Source organism: Mustela nivalis (genome assembly GCF_964662115.1).
Source record: "Mustela nivalis genome assembly, chromosome: 5".
NCBI lineage: Eukaryota > Metazoa > Chordata > Mammalia > Carnivora > Mustelidae > Mustela > Mustela nivalis.
The window spans coordinates 65,430,044-65,448,656 of NC_139024.1; the positions used below are offsets into that span (position 1 = coordinate 65,430,044).

General features: G+C 39.3%; 1 protein-coding gene across 8 annotated transcripts in view; it reads left to right on the forward strand.

Annotated features, from left to right (window-relative positions):
- AHI1 (Abelson helper integration site 1) overlaps positions 1-18,613 on the forward strand; it is a 212,151-nt gene that overhangs the window by 161,673 nt on the left and 31,865 nt on the right. For 4 of the 8 annotated variants that reach the window (XR_014311910.1, XR_014311911.1, XM_082731093.1 and 1 more), the window contains 2 exons: positions 2,748-2,910; positions 6,338-6,438. The exons of 2 other annotated variants lie outside the window; for them this stretch is intronic. Coding sequence is in view for 3 of the 6 variants with exons in the window: in XM_082731093.1 (XP_082587219.1) it covers positions 2,748-2,910; positions 6,338-6,438 (264 nt within the window). In the remaining 3 variants the exon portion in view is untranslated. Of the gene's footprint in view, positions 1-2,747; positions 2,911-6,337; positions 6,439-18,613 lie in introns of those variants that run through there. 2 more of the 8 variants (XR_014311912.1, XM_082731098.1) reach the window with 2 other exon arrangements.

An 18,613-nucleotide genomic window follows, 5' to 3' on the forward strand; every position in this document is an offset into this window, starting at 1 on the left:
ATGAATTCAGGGAGGGGGGGTGAGCGGATGAGGAAGGGGAAAGGGAGGCATACAATTCAGTCCACAACAGGGATGTAGAGGGTGGAACGTATTTACCAGGACTGGAAAGCCATGTAGAACTGGTGTGCTAGATTTGATTATATGAGGAGGGCAGTCCATGGATAATTTAATTGGAAAATGGAAATGTAGAATCTTTACATCTTTTGGACCCCTGTACCTCTGAAGTAACTTATCATCCGGCCCTGGTAGACAATTCAGGAAAGGTTTTCTGACTCCAGTTTGATGAATTCCACATTATCAAAATCCGCGGAAGGACACAAGCCTGATGTGGAACTCCCTGAATGATTCTCTTGCCTAAGCTGAATCTCTTGTACTCTTCTTCCCAGCAGCTACCTCAGCACTTATTCAGAGAAATAAGTGCACACAGCCTTTCTACTTCTGTAAGATTCATCAGAGTTGTGCTATTTCCATGTACAGAGCTAGGATGAGGAACAGCAGCAGCGGATGCTTACAGTTTTCTGGGACTGGGTCTCAGGTGTCTTGAAAGGAGCACAGTAGACCTGCTGGTGGCCCAGGATTGCTGGTCCTCTCTGCAATCAGTCACTTAAATAGTGCCACCAAAAAATGTCTGATCTTTCACGAGGGATTAGGATCTCTGCCCCTCCCTTCCCCTCTGCTGCTTCTTCTTCAATGTTTGATTCTAGACTGGGATGTCCTATACATGTATTTAGTTTGAAGGAAAAAAAAAAAGTGTAACTCATAGTTAACTTTAGTAAGTTACTAAATTTCTCTGTGCATAACATTTCTCATTTATGAAATTGAAATAAGAATTCATACCCTGACAGGATTGCCCTACAGATTGTATAAGAACTGTATAAGCCACTAGCATCATACCTAGAATGTGGCAGGCACTCAGAACATTTTCATTAGCTTTCTTCTGTGATAGTACCAGGTAGAAGAATAAAGGAGAAATGGTTTGGAGACCAAAGAAGGAAGCGAAGAGTTAAAAGTTCCACTGTTACATAAGTGATTTGACGTCAATACACTCAAAGTCATAAGAGAGTTGTAAACTTGAAACAATATCCTGAGTAATGCATTGTGAATTACAGACTGTGCTAAACAGTACAGTTGGAATGGCATTTGTACCATTTGACTTAAATTATTATTACTGCTCTTTTACCAGGTAGTGACAGCAGGTATTTCCAGATTTATCCACTAAAATCTCCTGGTTAATGTGTTAATAAATACTGTAAATTAATTTTAAAAGCACCATCCAGAGTTTTGTGAACTCTTATGGCATCTCCTACATAAAACCATTATCTCTTCCCATTGCTGGTAGTATGAGTATGAGCTCCTGTAGCGTGCATGATCTGGCCCCTACTTAACCCCGGCAGCCTCACCTCCCCCACCTGGCTAGTGAGGCTCTTAAACCTCTAATTCAGGCTCCCACCGTATTTGTCTATTGTAGGTTTCTCTTCCCTGGACTCTCACACATGTGGTACAGTCTGCCCAAGACACACTTTCCATCTCTTCACCTAGCCAATTCCTGATTATCCTTTGTTTCCTGCAGAGCCTAAATGAGTTAACCCTTCTAGAAAGAATCCTATTTATTGTATATGTAGGCCTTAGCCTTGTACTAGGCACATTAGGATTTCAGTAAATACTTGTTAAGTAAGTGAATGAGTACTCAACCTAAATACAAAGGATTATAATGATAATTTTCCATTACATATATAGTTGTATAACCTGTTAATTTTTTTTTATTTTTTTATTTTTTTTTTAATTAAGTAGGCTCCATGCTCAGTGTGGGGCTTGAACTCATGACCCTGAGATCAGGATCTGAGTCAAGATCAAGAGTAGGACGCCTAACACACTGAATCACCCAGGCACCGCCTATTAATTTTCAAATCCCATTTAAGTAGGAAAAGAAGTAGTTTACTCTTTAGCACACATACTATGTCCTACATTATACAATGCATGACATATAAAACAGATTAAGGTCTGCGTCTTCCTTGTAACTGCTATAAGGGATTTGTTAAGTTTCCGTGTACTCATTCATTTTGATTTTACTTTTTGGAAAAGAAAAAAATCAAATATAGTGTCTACTGTACAACACAGAGAATTCTTATAGAAAGGCTTTACCACTTTAATTTGTATCTAGTGAAAATAACCTTATTAAGAGTGTTTTAAAGGTAGTCAAAAGATTTAGATTATGGATAGAAAATACCAAAGAGCATGTGTTTTGGAGGAAATATATCTTAAAAAGAAACTTAAACCCAGTGATCACAATGAAGTTATGTAATCAAGTTGTTTCATTGCTCTTTCCTTTTTATAAAATTGTTGACATTCTGAAGAATTTTTTTTTCGGATACATCTGCTTAGAGATGGGAGAATGGGATCTGAAGGTAGTATAAAAATTCTAAGAAAGTAAATGGTGTGTGAGCCTTTTTTTTATTTGCTTCACAAGTAATTCACTTGTAAAAAAAAAAAATTAACATCTGCTATTTTGAAGCTAATCTTAGTGTATTGAATGCACTTAACCATTTCTCAATCCCACAGTCTTTTATCTTGCTTCTCCTGCTGTGTTCCCACCACCCCTGATCCCATTAGCAAACCTTGAGACAGCCTCAGGCTTACCAAAGTACTGCTTTGGTTTCAGCTGCTCTTCTGCAAGAGGAAGTGAATGTTGGGGGTTTTCTCTGTGGTACAGTTGTGATAAAGCTGTGGTGGTCTTATCTCTCTCGTAGGTAGTGGCTCTTTATGACTACACAGCGAATCGATCAGATGAACTAACCATCCATCGCGGAGACATTATCCGAGTGTTTTTCAAAGATAATGAAGACTGGTGGTATGGCAGCATAGGAAAGGGACAGGAAGGTTATTTTCCAGCTAATCATGTGGCTAGTGAAAGTAAGTTTTATGCTCCCTTCCTGGTTTACGAATATGGTGTAACTGATAGTCCAAGATTTTATCATTTGCTACTCTTTAATTTACTTGCTTTGTAACTTTTGCTTATGTTTACCAATGAGTATCACTTTTTATTCTCGTGATGCAAAAATAAATAAATAAAAAGAGGGGGCAGTAATGCTTGAGAAAGCTACTCCATTCTGAGATTTGAATATCTGCTTCACAGACTCATTCTGGGGGCCCTGCCTGTCTGGCTACCGAGACATTGTTCTTCAGCCCTTTCCGCCCTCCCCCTGCTCTGCACACAGTTGTGTCAGCTCTCCTCTGGCCACAGCGGCTCCTCAGTTAACAGGCACCTTCAGAACCTCTAGTTCCCCAAGTCCAATTCTTTGACTTTGCATACCTTAGTCCCAGCTGGAACCTGCTGAAACAAACCTGCAGTAGTTTGTTTCATTCTTGGGTAAATAAAGTTCCCATTTGTGAGAAGAAAGAAGCTGGAGGAGAAATTCTACACGGGAGTTGTGAGAGCTGTCCATTTACTCTCAGGCCTTGAGAGGTGCAAATAGAACTGATAACAGAGAAGCTGGAAATGAAATAGCTTACAGACTGAGGAAAGAGGAGAAGTATAGCAGGGCTTCTTCAGAGGAATGCTTCCTATCGGCAGTTCCCTCGGTAGTATGGTAGGAAAGCCCAGTACTCAAGGGTCAGGAAAACTTGACACTAATACCGATACTCCTCAGTTTCCTCCTGTAGAATGAGGAAGTTGAGCCCTGTCACCTTTAAGCTTCCTTCCAGAAACACTGAAATTGTATAGTTCTGGTTTAAAAGGTAGTCTAGACAGCCTTGAAAATACTCCCTTTTGAATCATTATCATTAAGTCTTTTGTTTCCGCAAAGAAGAAATTATTATAAATAACAGTTGACTTTCAGGTTTGTCTGTAAAGCCCCATCTAACCCAAACTGGCTGAACAAAAGTAGTATTGATTCCTACCTAAGTTCTAGATTTTGAAAGCAAAGGAGATGAAGGAAAACAGGAAGAATAATTTCATCCATGGGGACTGGGTGCTGGGCTAGGCACAGATGAAATTCGTTCTCTTTCTGCACCCACCACCCTGTCAACACCCTGGTACTTCCCAGGGCCCCCCTGCCCCACTCTCCAGGGCTCGCTGTCCCTGCAGCTCTTTCCCTTAGCTTATCTGCTGCTTTCAGCAAACTCCTTCCCTCAAAAGTGCTAAGTGTCTCAAAAATTACCCACTTCTCTCCCTCATAACAAAAATCTTCATTTCCTCCATGCCACTGTTGTAATTCTTCTTTGAGTACTAAATTATTGATAGCTCCTAAGCTACTTTTAATGTTCTAAAGAGGATATGTAATGGAGAAAAATTAAGGCATTGTGGAAGGAAGAAATTTTAGGACAAGTTAATTCCCAGTCATTTTTCACAAGCTCAGTACTTGCCACTTCCAGGTTGCCTCACATATCCCAGTTTCTTCCCTCCCCTTCACAGTGATGGCTTTCTCACTGCATCAGCAGCTTTAGTGCAGCAGGAGTAGCTTCCATTTCCAAATCAGGAGAGCTGCCTGTGCAATCATAGTGGCTCCAGAATATGTCTGTAATTTTAACTGGATATTAGAGTTGTTGTTTCTTCTAGACACGAGTGGAAACATTTAAACTCTTTTTTTCCCTAGACAGGATAAAGGTGATGTGTGTATGTCTAGAGAGGATGGTATCAAGATTTTTAACTTTAGAATCTAGTTAATTTGCAGAAATAACCTCTTAAGCTTATGAATCTTGAGAAGCTGTAGATACTTTATCCACAGTGGGTTAAAAATCCACTAAAGTTAGCTTTTTTCCATAATAACCAAAGTGCAACTTCTATAGCATACCGCAGTGCTGCTTGGTGGCTGCATGCAGAAATTAATTCCATGTTTCAAGTAGTGATCATCCTCCCAACTGCCAGAATTCCATATTGTATCCCAGAAGAATTAATACTTTCTTTTGGCATCAGTCACTGCTTCTTGAAAAAGGCTTTTAAAGGCCAGAACAAACAAAGAATTCTCAGAAAACCTGAGAATATAATGTTTGAAATTCTCACTTCATCGGGGGTTATCTTCTTTTCTCTTTTATCCTATTTTATAATCTGAATTTAACAAAAACTCACCTGCTCAGTTTTAACATTGGAGGGGGGGAAAGACCATCAGCAGTGTATTCCACTCTAAGAAATAGTAGGAGAAATTGTCCTTTATCTTTATCTGAAGCCAAATATGCCAGGCAAATGCTCTAAAGGAGTGTATAGATGTGAACAGAATCTCTACCAGCTGTTCAGTTAAAAGCCATGTTCTCTAAGAGACCAACACAATGGAAGTTCCCCCCCATCATTATAAAGAACTTACTCCTTTTGTATCTTAAGGCACCAGAAAGAAAAACATGAACAGATTCACTAAATGACATCTAATACCCTTTCCAATAAGAGATGAAGGAAGCCATTAATAAAATCAACCCATACACAAAGCCAATTAATATATCTTATAGTTGTAGAATTTCAGTCTGGTGTATTTTACCAATTTCTCTCAATTGAGAGTCGCCCAGGGTTGTCATTTCACTGAAACACATTTTCTTTTTAGTCCTTGAAAATTCCCATATAACTTTTTAGAGTCCACACTGTAGATTAAAAGATTATATAAATTATATGTATATTTTATTATTATATAATCTCAATTATGTATTTATATATTCTCAAATTATGTATCTCAATTATATAATCTCAAATTCAACCCTGTGAACAAATTCAAGGTTATGTGTAGCCCTAGCCCTGTGCTCATTTCTTTTGTACCATCTTCCCAAATTATTCGTTGTCCACACTTCTGCCTGGCAAAATCCTACCTGTTCTTCAGAGTCTGACACACTTACCACTTCTTGCACTGGACATTTGCTATCCATATCAGAATCTGTCTTTATTATCTCTCTTCAGAATAATGTCACATTGTGCTGTATGTCGCACTTACTTGTGAACGTACTATCTCCAACCAGATTGTAAGCTCCTTGAGAGCAAAGACTGTCTTTTGATCATCTTCTGTCAGCTCCAGCAGTACCCAGCAGACAGCCTTGCATATGGCGGGTTCCTGGTGAATGTGAATTGAGATAAAATAAGCAAGTCTCTGCATGACCGCATAATAAGTGGAAAGGACCTGTTTTCTGTTTCTGAAATCCTGCTGATGAAAACTTCCTAACCATAAATTATGTTCTTTTAATAACTAATGTGCATAGCTATAGATCTCCTTAACACTAAGTACCAGGTAGCTTATTGTTACATGAAGTAAGTGAATATCAAGATCTTTAGTTTCATATCTGCCCCCTCTCCATTACTATTTTATTTTCCCCCCTGGCTCAGTACTCCTGAGTTTGATTACATGCACTCCTTTTTCAATTCCAGCATTATATCAAGAACTGCCTCCAGAGATAAAGGAGCGATCCCCTCCTTTAACCCCAAAGGAAAAAACCAAAGTGGAAAAACCTTCTTCAGCTGCTCAAAAGGTAAATGTTTTCAAGAGTATAGATCGCCCATGAATTTAATTTTTGCTCTCTCTGTATAAAATACTACTTAATTTTTCATTCTTATATATTTCATGGCTTTCATTATTATTTCTTTGACTATTGACACCATTATGGAATATATAAGGAAAATATTATTTTTATAATCATTAGCATAATATTATTAAAGCCACTTTCCAGATAAGGAAACCAAGGAGGCTCAGAGAGATTAAAGTAGGCCCCAAGTCACAGCCTAAGTGATGGGACATGGAACCAGACTGAAACTTGGGACTTGAGGTGTGTGCAGTATCCAGCGGACACTTATTTCTGCAGCTGTGGTTCTGGCACTCTCATCAGTGCCCCCGGAGCGGTACACAGTAACACTAAAGGTTCCTGGGGCCCACAGAATAAGTAGGTTCTATTTTCCGGGAGCATTCCTCTTGCTAAGTACTTCAAAAATGTTTTCAAGTTAAAATGAATATGGATATATTAGCTAGAGAAATGTCCCGTTTCTAGCCTGTGCCATCAGATCCCCCAGGGATATCAGTCAGTATTCTTTTGTTGATGGTGCTACTTTGGTAGAAAAACTTAATAAGCACTGTACCATCATATATATTACCTGTTAAACTTACTTTATTATGTAACGTTAGCTCTTGCCTTAGGCTGAATGACTTCACTTCTTGACTCCTTGAACTGATGTACGTTTTTTTGTACAAATTCCATGTCATGATACAGTTGTGGTCCCCCCAACAGTGTTTTGACAGTGGAACCTCTCATGTGTCATCCGGTCATTCAGCCGTATTTACTGAGTGCTTATTTCCATGCTGGGCATTCTGTGATCCTCAGTGGAACAAGATTGAGTAGGCAAAGCACTTCCCCATCAGGAGGTTGCAGGCCAGTGGGTGAGACAGCCACAGACTATGGCAATTCCAGCGGACTGTGGCAGGAACTGTAATAAAGATATGTGCACCATGCATTGGGTTAGGGTTAGAAACACCCAGGAAGAAACCCTCTAACTGTACCCTGGGAAGTCCAGGAGGAGTTTCCAGAGGGGATCATGCTTGAGCTAAGGCTTGCAGGATGAAAAAGTATATGCTAGGTAGAGATTCGTAGACAAAGACATTCCAGCAGAGGGAATAACTTGAGAAATGTGTGGTGTGGTATGGTACAGTTCTGTTTGGAAATCTTAGGGGCTAACGGAGAGGATGGGAGAAATATAACAGCCAGGCCGTGGAAAGCCTAGTGTGCTCTGCTGAGATGTTTGGGTTGTAAATCCTTCAGACAAAGGAGATCCCCTAGAAGAGGTAGTCCAGAGAGTGACATGGACAGATTTGCATGTTAAAAATACATTCTGGTGGCCACACAGTGATTATATTAGAGGTCTCTAAGACCTGGGTCAGGGAAATTCATTAGGAAACCATTGAGATAAAATATAAACACCTGAACTAGTGGGGATGGAGAGGAGGACATAAGTATAATTGACAGGATTTTATGATTGATTGGATATGATTAGAGAAATTGGAATCTAGGATTGTGCTAAAGCCCTGGCTTATTATACAACTGAATAGATGATGGTATCACAGAAATAATAAAAGAATAAGGATATGTGGATTTGGAGATCTAGAGACAGGCAGTGGTAGGGAGGAGGCTGTGATGAGTTCCACTTTAGGTGTCTGGATTTGTTAGCGGTGTCTGTAGAAATATTCCCTAGGGAGTCTGACATGCAGGACTGGAATCTAAGAAAAGGTAGGGCTTCAGATCACATGGAGAAGAGTTAGTGTATTTAGTATATTACAGCAGAAGAGTTAAAGCTTGTAACAAAGGAGATAGCCCAGAAGAAAAAAATGTTGTAGAGTTCTGAGAGAAAGGCCAAGGACAGAATCCCAAATGAACACTGTTATTTAAGGGACAGTCTGAAGAAGAGGAGAGATCAAGAAAAAATAATCGAAGTGGAAGGAAGAACCAGAAGAAAAGTATTCTGGAAACCAGGGGACAAGAGAGGGTCAAGGAGGGTATAGTCAGTAGTGTCAGAGGCAGCCAGTCATTTAGTCTGTCTGACCATTTAGTGATCAGGAGAATGCTGGCACTGTGCAGAAGTATCAGTGATTGATACTAGCATGACAAGTTTTGAAGAGTGCAGTGGGGCCTCAGCAAGTGAACTCATGGAAGTCATTCCCAGAGCTTCACTTGGAGGGGAAAAAAAGGTCACATGGTGACTGGTGGGCAAAACACTTCTAGGAATGACTTTTTTTTTTTTTTTTTAAGATTTTATTTATTGAGAGAGAGAGTGAGCTTGAGAAGAGGGAGTTGTAGAGGGAGAGGGAGAAGCAGGCCTCCCGCTGAGAAAGGAGGCTGATGCAGGGCTTAATCCCAGGATCTCGGGATCATGACCTGAGCCCAAGGCAGACACTTAACAGACTGAACCACCCAGGCATCCTAGAAATGACTTTCTAAATACAGAGTGACATGGAAATTTATATTCTAAGGAGACAAAACCAATGGACAGTTTCAGGTTGGAGATAGATAAAGAAAGCACACATGGATCTTGGCGGAAGCAAGAGGTTTTTATCAGAAAGACAGGTTGATAAATTAGTCTTGGCTTACGACAGTGGTTCTCACCCTAGGGTGATTTTGCCTCCCAGGAGACATTTGGCAATGTCTGGAGATGTTTTTGCAAATACATGCATGCAGCGGGCTACTACTGGCATCTGATGGGTGGAAATCATAGATATTGCTAACCGTATAGAATGCAGAGGGGCAATCCCCACCCCACCAAACGATTATCTGGCCAAAAATGTCAGCAGTGCTGAACTTAGAGCAGTGCCTCTCTACGTCAGTGAGGGATACAGAGAAGTTGATAGAGTGGAACTCTAGAAATTACAGATACCGTTATGTCCTCCAAAACATACAGGAGGTCCACTTCAAAAGTGGAAGTCAAAGCAGTTAGAAGAATAGTAACCATAGAGCACCTGTAAGGGTAGTAGGAGCAGGAACTCATTTGGAACACAAAGAGGTTCATAAGTAGTGCTGAGAGCCCTAAAAATGTAAGAGGCATAATTCCGTGTAGTTAGACTTTTTTTCTTCAGTAGTGCTCAGCATCCTGGCCATGGCAGCAGAGAAGGCATATTTGGCATGATAGGTAGTTGGGGCAGTTGGGAAAGTGATGAAGCACAAAAGGATAAAAGATATGATTGTGTTGTTAAGAGAGTCACTGGGGTGGCAGACACACCACAGAGGGCCCGCCAGATTGGAAAGGGCATGGAATCAGAAGACTGGCCGCCTTAGAAAACAGCATTCTCTGCAAGATTGCAGGAAGCTGCGTACACCCTGGAGGAGGCATAGTGTCATAAAGAAGCTAACAAGCCAGAACTTTGGTCTGTAAGCCCGCACACACTTTTGCTTATTTAATAGTTCAGATGTCCAGCAACCCAAGGATCTGATAAATTCAGAGTGTGTGTAAGAGATGAAGTGCTATTGAAGGACACATGATTCAAATTGAACTGGCCAAGGAATTAGGACCCAGAGCTGTGGACAGGTTGTACTCTTCGATTTTCAAGTTCTGGGATTGTTGCAGAGGTTGGAATGCAGGGGACACTGGGAAAGCAAGAGCTGAAGTCCTTGGTGTCTCACCCAACTACACATTGAAATCAACTAAGAAATTTAAAAAATCAATACTGAGGCATGTCCCTATACTGACAAAGTAATTGAATTGGCTTAGAATGGGAGCTCAGCATGGGTAGATTTCAAAAGCTTTCCAGATTGTTTTAATGCGTGGCCAACATTGAGAACCATTATGTGTTAGAGTGACTGTGAGGTCTGAAGGTAACAGCTACAGAGACAAATAAGAGATGGTCTATGCAGGTGTCAAGGCATCCAAGGAGGAGTGCTTTGAAAGTATAATAGCCTGTGAGGCACCTGGCTGGCTCAGTTGGTAGAGCATGCAACTCTTGATCTTGGGGTTGTGAGTTCAAGCCCCTGTTGGGTATAGAGTTTACCTTAAAAAAAAAAGAAGAAAGAAAATATAATAACCTAAAATTAGCAACAGAGAGCTAAGAGGGGGCCAGTGTTAACTCCAGATTCCTGGGGTTCATGATTGGGTTATGGGAGAACAAATAGCCTGTGCTACAAAGAACTGGAAAAAAAAAAAAGTTTCTAGGTAAAGCGCCAGTTTCAAATACAGCAAGGACATATGGCAGTGGTTGCCTGTGACAGTATGGGGACAACAGAGGATACAGCTCAAAGGATTGTTAAGGAATTTGGGCACATGTTGCATGTGTAACATTATCCATTGTTTGGAAGTGAGCACCAGATTTAAGAATTTAAGGAGATACTGCTGTAAACTTACAACCTAAAGACATTTAATGCAATGAAAGCATTTATAACATTAACACAGGGACTCATTGTAACAGCTCACAATATTCCTAGTCTGTGTCAAGAACTGTGTGAGATGCTATGAAAGACATAACGTTTACTTTTTTTTTTTTAAGATTTTATTTTATTTATTTGACAGACAGAGATCACAAGTAGGCAGAGAGGCAGAGAGAGAGAGGAGGAAGCAGGCTTCCTGCTGAGCATAGAGCCTGATGCGGGACTCGATCCCAGGACCCCGAGATCATGACCTGAGCCGAAGGCAGAGGCTTTAACCCACTGAGCCACCCAGGCGCCCCGACATAACGTTTACTTACAGTGACTTACTGATATCCCTGACTCCACATCATGCTGACCTTTCAAATCTGGGTTACTCAACCCCCATGTCTATGTGCAGTAGCCTTGAACTCCTTCTGCCTCAGCTGGAGGAGGAGCTACAAGAAACTTGGTCAGTATCTTACTGTCTGCCTGGGAAGTTGGTACTGCCCCTTCCTCTTCCTGATGTCCCTGTGGACAGAGACCTCTTACCTGCTTCTCAGAGTCCCTGGTTCTCACTACCTCTGCCACCCCTCCTCCACTTAGAAGAACTCACTGCATCGTAGTCTTTGTTGATTTTTTAGTGTTGTATGCTTTTTCCTCTCACAGACTGATCTCTGTATTTAATGTATACCTTTATATTTATATCCCAGTGGACCAATTCTTCAAATATCCATCTTGACCCTAATCTCACTGCTGCCCTCACCAATTCTAAATAGAGTTAAAGGAACTTACAAGAAATGCAATGTAAAGCATTTTAGAACTTAAAATAGGTAAAGCAAGGAAGTTGCAGAGGATAGGACTCCATGTGGGCAAAGGAGTAGTAAAGTTCTCATGGTTGAGAAGGAACTCCAATGGCCTTTAAGGTTTAAGGTGCTCTTTTGTTGAAGAGCATGATTTGATCTGCTTGGTCTGAATCCATGTGTTACAATAGAATCCTACATGGTTTTCTTCTTAGGGATGGAGTTACCAGGTGTGTAGATAAATAATGTTTGACTTCTCTCTACAGGAAAATATCAAGAATGATCTCTGCTTATATAAAAAGAAGAAACAGTAATGTTGTCCCAAGTAATCAAAATGCCTTGGGTTCACTCTGAGTCATGATGCCAACAGCCAGCCCTTAAGAAGTGTGTCACTGGGCTTCCTTAGCACCTGGCATAGTTGCATTTCTTCAGTTGAGTTCCTTTATCAGGATATATATGGTTTGATTTTATCAAGATCCTGCCACAAATTCTATCAAATGTTTAATTTCAAGAGCAAGTTTCATATTTATTATCATATAAAAGATATGTTTAAAAAGAAGAACATGAAAAGTAATCTTTTATGTTAAATGTCTAGAATTGGGGAGGGGAAGGTCCTATGTTCTTAGACTGACAGAACTGGTGACCTGGAAGGAACCCTAGATATCATCTGCAGTGATTCTAGTTAGTCCCTTCATTTTACGGATAAGAAAATCAAGATCCAGAGAACTTGTAGGAGTTTTGTTCAGGATGACTCCTAGCTGAGAGTTGGGCCTTCATGTTGTCTGACCAATGTTTTTTTATCCCTTATACTAGTCCGTAGCACGGCCAGCTGCCCTCCGCACAGCCAGCCACAGTTTGTGTCACACCAGCTTTCACATTCCTGTGAATATCTGCTTCACGGTGTTCATCTCCATGTGCAAGTTTTTAGAATTGTACTATCTGTACTTTTTAAGGAAAAAGGAAACCTCAGTAGTTTTCTTTCTTCTTTAAATTTTCTCTATTCAAACTATAGAATAAGAAGTAAAAGTATACCTTTTTAAAAGCTTGGCAGCTGCTGAATCCTGTAAGTCCTTCCAAGTGGAACACACCTGCCCTGTTGCTGCTCATGCCAGGTACCTTCCAGCTTTTCATCAAGTTCACTGCAGTGTCAGTGGGTGATGGCATCATCGGACTCTCCCAGGGTGGGTGGCGGGCACAGGGCTGGAGGTGGCAACTCTCCATGATAGGCCAGAAGGTCCCCAGACACATCAGCGATGACCTGTGGTGCAGGGGAGTGAGAGGAGAATGCTTCCCTCAAGCTCACTCCAGAACATTTGTAGCATGAGGTGCTGTAAATTTGCATCTAATAGAAGGAAGAATATTGGTGCTATCAGGGAGAGGGAAAAAAACCGAGATTTGAAAAAAAAAAAAAATAGTGCTGATAGCCTTGGTTTATTTGTGTTTGTATTTTGGATCTTGATTTTCTTAGGCTCTTTATTTTTGCCAGCCTAAGCATGAATCTATGTCATCCATTTATTTGGGTAAGAAGGTTGTTAAAATTCCTGTTTTAAAAAATTTTTAATGATTTTAAGTTGTTTTACTATAAAAGCAATATATGCTCATAGTTTTAACATTTTAACCAATAAACAATAGTGTAAATAAAAAATAAAACCCCTCTGTCTGGCTAATATTTGTGTTCATTCTAATAGTTTCTTCCATGTCCTGTTAAAAATGTTGTCTGCATATGAACATACATGTCTTTATTCATGTATGTTCTTTTTTTCCATGAAACCAAGATCATACTTAATATTCTAATTTTTTCTTCCACCAATATATCCTGGATATCTTATTAGCACGGGCTAATGAGAAAATGACTCGTTTTCTTTTTTTAATTCCTAAAACACCCAGTATTTTTGGATTTCTGAAAAAAAAATTTTTTTTTTCTAAAAATGAAACCCGAAGCAGAAAAGTACCTTCTACTCTACAAGGGTTTCAACACTGATACAACTAGTTATGTTTTTGTGTAAATGCCAGACACAGAGTAGTAATTATTCATAGGAATGTTAGATTATTTCTGAGCGTAGAGACATTACTGTCATGTCTTTGTTTGCTTTTCTCTAAAAAGTCATTAAAAGAATAATATTTAATAGTTTTGCTTATTTCGAGATGACTCTAAAAATATCCATTATAGCTCAGCTCCTCCCATGAGGAGAGTATTAATTTTAATTGTTTTCAGTATTTTACTTAGCATCTAGATTCAGAGTAGGCAGGGCTTATTCAAAAAAGCTGACCCCTAAACCAAAGTGTAGACTCCAGTTTTATGCAGGAACAGCTTTTTCTTGTCTAGTCCAAACCAAAACAGAAAACCCAGAGGCATCAGTTAACTCCATGGTAATTCCTCTTCCAGCCAAGCCATTCAACGCACACAGAATTTTATGTTGGTAATTCTCTCAACCTCTCAGAAAAACAGTAGGCGGTAAATAAGTTGCCTTCAAGGTGCTTGTGTCTGTCTTCCTGTACAGAATATCTGATTTTCATTTACCTTCTTCATGCCCAAAGGAGTCACAATTCATTAGGCCTGGATTCATTGTCCTCTATGTCATCATTTTCACAAATCATTTCATACAGAAAAAAAATTTCCATTTACTGGTCCTTCTACCAGGAGTGCATCTGAATTATTTTTAACCATGAAACAATATGATTTTATTTTGTTAAATCCAACAACCTGTTTATAATAGATTATGGCTATTTTTGGCATCTTGAAGCACATTTTCCAAAATATCCAAAAGTTAGTTAATGTATACTAGATCATTTAAAATACAATCATAACTTTATTGCCTCTTTCCTCTATTGCTAAAGAATAATACTGCTATAGCACCACATTTTTCTGCCCACAGGTCCTGTCCTTGTGCTTTAATAAAACCAACTTTTTGTACCAAAAAAAGAATAACAATTTATGTCTTTTTTTTTAACTTTAATAATTCTGTTTATCAAAGAAACTACAGGTGATTTATCTCTAATTTGTTATATTGGGTAGATAAAGGTTAACTTATGTTTGCATTTGTTTCAAAATTTCAGGAATGTTTGAAGTTTTCTTCCTTCATCTGAAAAGAACTAAACCAAAATCATAACTTCTAGTGAATATAAAACCAAAGTTCTAATTTATGTCCCATGAAGAATCTCAATGCAGACAATATTGATATATATTTTTATTTATAATTTGTTTTAATAACTTGTATTTTGAGAAAAAGATATTAATTTCAAAAGCCATTATTTACATTTGAACATTTTCTGTTAGTCTAGAGAGAGAACGTGTCTGCAGAGAAAGTGAGTGGACCCTGGTGATGGGACAGCAAAGCAAGCCTGAGTCACCTCACAACCAGGGACTCTGCCCCCAACAGTAATGTCCCTAGATGTTCTATACCAGGAAGCTTGAAAAGCCTCCAGAATCTCTTACCCTGAAAGGAAACCATAGTATATTTGACACAGGTACCTCAGCCCTGGCTCCGTCTCTTCCCCTCAGCAGCTGTGTTGCTTGCTATTGGGGCAGTTTCCCTCCATGTCTCCAGGACCGTCTGACCTTCAGCAGGATGAGACCACTTGTCTACACAGTTTATCTAGCCTGAGGCCCAGGACCTAGATAATTGCCAGTGCCAGGTAAAGGGGCTACGAGAGAATCTCCCTGCAGCCTTGCCTCTACTATATCTGAGTATACATAAAAGGTATAAGATAAGTGATATTATACTAGGTCAAACCAATTTTCCACTTGGCCCATCACTCTATCTTACTATAACTTTAAGGGTAGTTTGATGGAATAATACGGTGTTTGTTCTTCATGATGATATTTTCAAAGGTTAACCTAAATGTCAGCAACATCCCTCTAGTAATCTATCACAGATCTAAAATGTATAAGATATTGTTGGGAGACCTTGCCATCATTAATTCCTAGTTGTAAATTGTCCTTTAGATAGTGGCAGAATTGATTATTATCAGTCACCCTATCTTCTGACTCGACCAGCAACATGTCCCTTTTTCTAAAGGTCTCTGATACCCTAATTCTCCTGTCCTCTTGTCTCGTCAAGTACTCCAAGGTTTCTCAGCCTTGGCGCCCTGGCATTCTGGGCTAGATAATTCTTTGCTTGAGGAAGTATGTTGGGTATTGTAGGATGTTTAGCAGTGTTCACTAATCCACTAGGTGCCACAAGTTGTGGCAGCTTTTTCTAGTTATGACAATCAAAAATATCTTCTAGACATTCCAGATTCCCCTTGGGGGGAAAAATCATCCCTTCCAGTTGAGAACTACTGCTCTATTTTAATTTTTTAAAAAATATAATACATATGTACATATGTTTTTGTTTCCTTAAATTAAATTTTTCATTTAAGGTCCTGTTGTTGAGATTTTGGCTTCATTTTTCCATTTCTGACAAATATATGAGTATTGGTGCTGGGGTTAGACTATCCTTCTTAAAAATAATAGCTTCACATGAAAATGTATCCAGCAGAGTCAACATGAAGAATATATATAAAACGCCTCCCACTTACATGTAGATAGCTCTTGACTGCCATTTATTTCCTTTGCCTTAGAAATTCTCTGGATGCTAATGTTCTTGTCACTGCTTGGCAGTCCCAGTAATGCCGTAATGCTCTCTGATTTTAACATGGTTCTCCTTAAGTTGACATACAAAGGAAGAACTTTTTTTTAATTTAAAAGTCTCTTTTATCCACACAAACCCAGCATACAATACAGCACATTGAAACAGATTTGCTTTTATCACTCTTCTGCAAAATTTTTTGTGCTTAATGAGACTTTTCTTTCTTTTTACCCCTATTTATGCTTCCCCATCACTATGGGTATATTGAATTAGCTGTTAAATACTGCTGGGTCTTATACACAATTTTCTTTGTGTATATTTTCTTTGTGTATTTTCTTATACAAAGAAAATATAGAATGCTGGAACATCCAGAGGTTGACATCTGCTGTGTTAGAAAATCTTCTCTGCCCATGTGATACCAGCTTGCAGAGTCACTGAGTAGAAAGAAAGTAGTAGCATTCCCAAGATAACTGTAGAAAAACATGCCTAGGCCAAGATCATGAGACCAAATATTGCCCTGTCCTTAAACTTACTGACAGGTATAAGTCTAAACTACATTTCAAATTGAATTTTCCCATATGAGCAATCTTACAGTGTGGGTCACATTTTTTATCACAACTTTCTTAATTATCACGAACACCGTATATGGTTATTCAGTCTATTAGAGCTAATAAAGTTTACATTGTAAATATTGTTAAAACAAGAGTGTGGTTTGTTCTCGGGTACACGTGTAGATATAAACCTATTAAAAAGATATGAAGAGCAAAGTTGAAAACAAGTTAGGGCACCTGGGTGGCTCAGTGGGTTAAGCCTCTGCCTTCAGCTCAGGTCATGATCTCAGGGATGTGGGATTGAGTCCCAAATCGGGCTCTCTGCTTGGCAGGGAGCCTGCTTCCTCCTCCTCTCTCTCTGCCTGCATCTCTGCCTACTTGTGGTCTCTCCCTGTCAAATAAATAAAAAAATCTTATTTAAAAAAAAAAGTTAAAAACAACATCACTGAACAATTTTGTTTTGTTTTGTATGTATGTATGCATATTGAAATGAGGAGTAAGGAATCATTCATTTAGACTGCAGACTGCCCAGAACCTCCACTTAGAGGAATGCTTTTCCCCCATAATCTCATGGCATATTGTTTTTCTCTTATTACATTTATCAGCTGCTACCTCAGTGCCAAGGTATTTGTACATACATTTGCCCTCACTAAATTATGAAAAACAGCCTCACAATGTCTGTTTAGTGTTGTTTGTCCGGAACCCTAGAAACTTATAATAGGAACCCTAGAAACTTCTAGGGAAATTGAAATCCTTGATGGGTAGGTCTAGTAAGAATCAAGATTCAAACAAGAAGGGAAGAAAGCAAGAAAGGGAGGAGATATGACAACAACTCATGCTTATTGATTACTAAGCTGTACTCACTAAGTCAGCCTCAGACACCCACATCAAAGATTAGTCCTTAGCTCTCCTACATCAACAAATTGCCAATTCCATATAAGCCAGATTAATAGTTCTCAAAGTGCTAGGCCTCAGATTCACCTTGGGCACTTGTGTAAAAATCCTGGTGCTACATCCTCTCCTAAACATATTTCTGAAAGCCTCCTTGGTGGATGCAAGAGTTACAGAATTTGCTAGAGAGTGCCCTTCCAGTCTCATTGGAGGAATAACATGCCTATTTCAGATCCCGTAATCTCAGAATATAAATTCCGAGTTGACCTGACTCTACAGCAGCTTCCAAAACATTGCGCACAGCTGTGTGAAACCAGTGTGAATCAATTTCCCAGTAGCCCTATTCCCTCCAAAGCCCCCCACCTTAGTACTCTACATGTAGAATAGTCTCAGTAAATTATTATGATTTGGGTGAGACAGAGGTCCCCAGAACTTCATAGGTATATCAGGAATAAGAAGGTAGCAATAAAGAACTGTAAAAGAGTAATTTGGTGGATACGCAGAAGCCATGTGGAAAAACATAGGGTGGATTCTCACTGTTCACGATAGTTATGTTCTCTGAAGTCATCATGAACACTGAATCAGTGCTACTAGCAAATATACAGGATTATGTTCCTGTGAACCTCTGGTTATAACATTTTCATCAGCCGTTATAAAATGTAAAGGCATTTTAACATATATTGTTGATTTGTTAAAGGTGAACTATCCATCAGTACTAGAATTCGTGCCTGAACAAAGCTCAAATTGAGACATGTATTTTATCTAAGGCATATCAGTCTCCCTGCATGTAGTCACACTAGACAACACTTCAGCCCATTGTTTAGGTATCTTTTAAACCACAGAATCACCAACAAAACTCAAAAATGTGACAAAAGACAAACATAGGGATACTTATTTACAGTATGGAAGCTGAATTAGAGTATTTGAAACATGCTAAAGCATTAGAAGTTTCTAGGGTTCCAACCTCGGCTCGGACTGTGCATTGGGCAGCTCAGATTTCCAGCGCTCAGCCTGTGTC